The sequence below is a fragment of the Engraulis encrasicolus genome, chromosome 5 (assembly GCF_034702125.1).
Source record: "Engraulis encrasicolus isolate BLACKSEA-1 chromosome 5, IST_EnEncr_1.0, whole genome shotgun sequence".
NCBI classification, from domain to species: Eukaryota; Metazoa; Chordata; class Actinopteri; order Clupeiformes; family Engraulidae; genus Engraulis; species Engraulis encrasicolus.
This window is the reverse complement of record NC_085861.1, coordinates 46,233,722-46,238,721: the sequence shown is the minus strand read 5'-3', so window position 1 is coordinate 46,238,721 and position 5,000 is coordinate 46,233,722. Positions and strand designations below refer to the sequence as shown.

At 45.3% G+C, this 5,000-nt stretch overlaps 1 protein-coding gene across 1 annotated transcript in view; it reads left to right on the top strand.

The window, feature by feature from the left end:
• The window catches only part of LOC134449561 (intermembrane lipid transfer protein VPS13B-like), a 646,790-nt gene that overhangs the window by 104,969 nt on the left and 536,821 nt on the right, over positions 1-5,000 (top strand). The window contains exon 9 of the mRNA XM_063199569.1: positions 1,033-1,128. Within this exon, the coding sequence (XP_063055639.1) occupies positions 1,033-1,128 (96 nt within the window). The remainder of the gene's footprint in view (positions 1-1,032; positions 1,129-5,000) is intronic.

Here is a 5,000-nt window from a genome sequence, read left to right as displayed (position 1 = left end):
CACACACACACACACACACACACACACACACACACACACACACACACACACACACACACACACACACACACACACACACTTGCTCTGATGTCCAGAGAAAAGACGTGTGTGTCCCCTAGTATCAGTGTAGGCCTAAAAGCCCACTTGAGTGCCTTTTGAAGCTGCCGTGTTTGCTGATCCTGCAGAGAAAAGTTGACTGTGTCACATAGGGGGTCACCCGTCACCAGTCTGATGCATGTCTCTTAGACACACACACACACACACACACACACACACACACACACACACACACACACACACACACACACACACACACACACACACACACACACACACACACACACACACACACACACACACACACACACACACACACACACACACACACACACACAGGATGAGGCCACCAAGTTGACCTTTCACCTCTCTTTAATCTTTAGCCAGTTCCTTCCTCGACTAGGGTTTGATGGAAGGGTTTCATGCTACAGTTATTATTTTCACATTATTTCATAGATTTATAGACTGATAATGTTCAATTGTTGTTTATATTGTGTGCATACTATATATTATGTCTATTACATTGAATATAGGGCTGGGCAATATTGCAAAAATGTCATATCACGATTTTTAATATAAAACCTTGATTCCGAGAGAAACATTCATTGAGAAACAAAAAAAAAGGCATTTATATACTTGCAATTTGTAACTAGCAATTAATTAAATGTAAACACACTGATGACATTTTCATAAAGAACACAATTGGAATACAATAATGTAAAGAATAAATGTGAAGTTAACAACACTACGTAAGTAGACATCACTCTGATACTGATAGCAAACATCCTCACTGTATGATCTATACAATTTCTCCACTTCCGATCTTCTACTCGATTTCACGATTCACAATTTAATATCGCCATATCGCCCACCCCTAGTTCAATGCATACAACAGAATTAAAAAACTGAATTGAATTGAATCTAGCCTTGATTGTACGTGTAATGAGCATTTGAATCTGTCTTGTCTCTCCACAGCTGACAGAGACCCAGTCGGAGAGTAGCTACTACAGTCCCCAGAAGGTGAAGTCAAGAGAGGTGCTCTGCGTGGAACAGGAGGGCATCACAGTGGAGGTACCGTTACTTCAGCAACAACAATGACTGAACATAACATTCTCTCACAACAGTCATGTCTTCATTTGTCACAGCCATGCACTTGAAAGACCGCACGCTTACTTTTTTTTCACACCGCGCAAAAACGTTTTGCTTTTTTATGTTTTTATACAGTACAGTATATACATCTGTCCACTATGTAATTTATTGTATTGAATTGGAGAGGCATAAGTGTTTGTTTGTGTCTCTAAGTTTACACTCCTGCTCAAAATCTTTTGAAAATCCAGAAGTGTACAATGCAAATTATGACACATTTTCAACTGGTCTGAAGAGTTTTAGTGTGAGATGTGTGTAGATGTAGTCATTTGAATGCCTAAACACACCACCTGTTTCAGGACTGTGGTCTGTGATGCTCATTTCTCAACCTAATGGCTGCTGTGAGTGTGCGTTACGCATATGGGTGTTACGCATTGCTGATGGTTCGTGAGCTCTATTCCCCATGGACAATGCATTGCTATTACTGTTCAGCGTTCTCCACATGAGTGAATGGGATTGCAGCTTTTCCTACCAGACATCACAGCGTGACGCCGCAAACGAGACGCAACACACACAACTGTGTTGCATGCCTGCACGACATCACACACAACTCTACGGTCCTTTCAGGGAACATAAATCAGTGTTTAGCTGGAACTCGGCAGAAATTCATCTCTCTGCTCAGGATGCCATAACTCAGAGTGTTTCCCCTTCCACCTGCACATGCACACGCATGTTAACACACACACACACACACAGACACACACAGACACACACACACACACACACACACACACACACACACACACACACACACACACACACACACACACACACACACACACACAACACACACAGACACACACACACACACACACACACACACACACACACACACACACAGACACACACACACAGACACACAGACACATACACACACACACACACACTGATGATGTGATTCAGCGCTCCCTTCATGACAATTATACGTGTCTCGCAAGCCAGTCAGTTGCATTTGGAAGCCGAGGTAGCATCTCCTGGGTGATGACTGGGGAAAGTGAAGAAGCCTTGACGAAGAGAGCCGAGACTTTGCACCGGTCAGTCCATCCTTAAATAGGACTACAGGGGCCACTCACTTATAAGTGTGTACTTTAGAAAAAGTGCATGTGTACGCAGTACGGGTAATCCTTATTCTGCTTCCACTCTAGTGCAGCAATGTCCACTTATTTGTCATCCTCCATCTAGGCCTATTTATTTATTTATTTATTTATTTATTTATTTATTTATTTATTTATTTATGTATTACTTTATTCTATTTGGAGCATTTGTTTTGTCTGTTAATGTTTGTTTTGTTAATCTCCTGTCTTCTTGTCTGTGTCACTGTCGTTGTATTGTGTGGTGCTGTTGTAAGCCTCTACTTTTTACCTGCAAACAAATCTACCTTTGGGTATCAATAAAGTTACCTCACCTTACCTTACCTTATTTGGAACAGTCATGGGTAAGCAGTTAGGGCGTCAGATTTGTAGCCCAAGGGTTGCTGGTTCTATTCCCGACCCACCAGTTTGTTGGGGGTAGTAATTAACCAGTGTTCTCCCCCATCCTCCTCCATGACTGCGGTACGCTGAGCATGGTACCGTCCTGCCGCACTGCACCCTTTCGGGCGCCATTAGGGGCCGCCCCCTTGCACGGGTGAGGCATACATGCAATTTCGTTGTGTGCAGTATGCACTTGTGTGCTGTGGAGTGCTGTGTCACAATGACAATGGCAGTTAGAGTTTCCCAGCTGGGCTTTCACTTTCACCTCACTTTATTTTTCCTGTTCCATGCACATACCATGCAATCTCCAAAGGTGTTTTAAGCTGGACGTTGCAAGGAGCAATCATCGTGCAATCATACAAACATGGTACAGAATCAATGGTTCCCACTGTAGAGTTTAGCGGTGCGTGCCTGTGGGTTTGTGGTTGTTGGTGGGAAAGTGCAGGCGTGATCATCACTGGCTGTGGCTGAAGGGGAAACCCAGAGGACAGAGGGGAGAGACACCTGCACCAAGCCCTGTAGAAGCCATTACACTGCATGGGTCTCCGGGAAGAAGAAGCACAGTGTGTGTGTGTTTGTGTGTGTGTGTGTGTGTGTGTGTGTGTGTGTGTGTGTGTGTGTGTGTGTGTGTGTGTGTGTGTGTGTGTGTGTGTGTGTGTGTGTGTGTGTGTGTGTGTGAGAGAGAGAGAGAGACATAGAGAGAGAGAGAGAGACATAGAGAGAGAGAGAGAGACATAGAGAGAGAGAGAGAGAGAGAGAGAGAGAGAGAGAGAGAGAGAGAGAGAGTGTGTGTGCGTGTGTGTTGGGACGGTGGGTGCTTTCCTTCCAGCAGCAGTGGAAGTGTGCGTGCGTGCGTGTTGGTGTCCTCTGTGCTCATTCCTATTTTCATTACAGCTTTATTAGCCTGAGCGTTGCCCTCCTCTCCTCACTCTACTGTCATTCTTCTCTCAGCAGGGGTGTCAGAGCACTGCAGAGAACCAAGACCACGAGAGAGAGAGAGAGAGAGAGAGAGAGAGAGAGAGAGAGAGAGAGAGAGACAGAGAGAGAGAGAGAGAGAGAGAGAGAGAGAGAGAGAGAGAGAGAGAGAGAGAGAGAGAGAGAGAGAGAGAGAAAGAATCAGAATGAGATAGGGAAAGACGGAGAGAGAAAGAGAGAGCGCAAGAGTGAGAGAGAGAAATAGTCAGAATGAGCGAGTGTGAAGTCAAGTCAAGAAAAAAGAGAAAAAGAGTATTAGTGTCAGACAAAAACTTGTAGACAAAGACAGAAAGAGATGTAGGTATAGACGTTGGCATATGTGGAGCCAAAGAAAGGGAGAGGGGCTATGGGGAAGTGGAGAAGGGTGAAGCAAATTTGAAGGGGGGGGTTGAACGAAAAGAAAGGTGCTAAAAAGATGGAGAGGCGGATGACGGGACCGTCAGGAAAGAGAAGAGAGGGAAGGAAAAATAATTCAGGGAGACTGAGATAATAAAAAGAAGCAGAGCGGTATTGAGACATTAATGAAAGGATCAAGGAGGAAAGGAAAATAAAAGATGAAAAGGACCTGCAGAGAGAAGGACAGATGGGGCGGGTGGAAGAAAAGCAAGCGAGCAAAAAAAAAAGAGTGAAAAGAGAAAAGAGCAAAAAAGAAAGTGAGAGAATGAGAGCGGGTGAAAGTCAGGGAAGTCCATTCCAATCATTTTCTCCATCCCTCTTGGGCCCTGAGGTATTTTTATACCTTGTTCTCTGGGATACGAATTACCTGCTCTGCTGCACTACTCTAAGCTTCGCTTCTCTCCTCCACCTCCATCTCCACCTCAACCTCCTCCCTATCCCTCCTCCTTCACCTCCTCTCCCCATCCCACCTCCTCTTGTGCTCTAATCATTACTCCTTCTGTTGCACTCCCCCCAGCACTACATTTGGGTGTAGTCTGCCCCCCTCCTCCAGCACATTTCGCTTATACTGCCACTGGAGTTGGAGCCTGGAATTAAACCTTTCTTGTGTGTGTGTGTGTGTGTGTGTGTGTGTGCGTGTGCGTGTGTGTGTGTGTGTGCGCATGTGCTTGTGTGTATATTTGCCTGGAATTAAACCAGTTAAACCTTAAACTTAAGTTTGTGCGTGTGCGTGTGCGTGTGCGTGTGCGTGTGCGTGTGCGTGTGCGTGCCTGCCTGCCTGCCTGCGTGCTTGCCTGTGGTTGGGAGCGTTTGTGTGACTGAATGCCTTTGTGAATGTGTTTTAATGGCCACAGTGTTGGTGATATTTGAGGTATTTAGCGGAGGTTTCTGGTGCTTTTTTCTCCGCTCCACCACTTTGCTCTTGTTTGGGTAAGTGTGGGAGCTGCGTGTTCC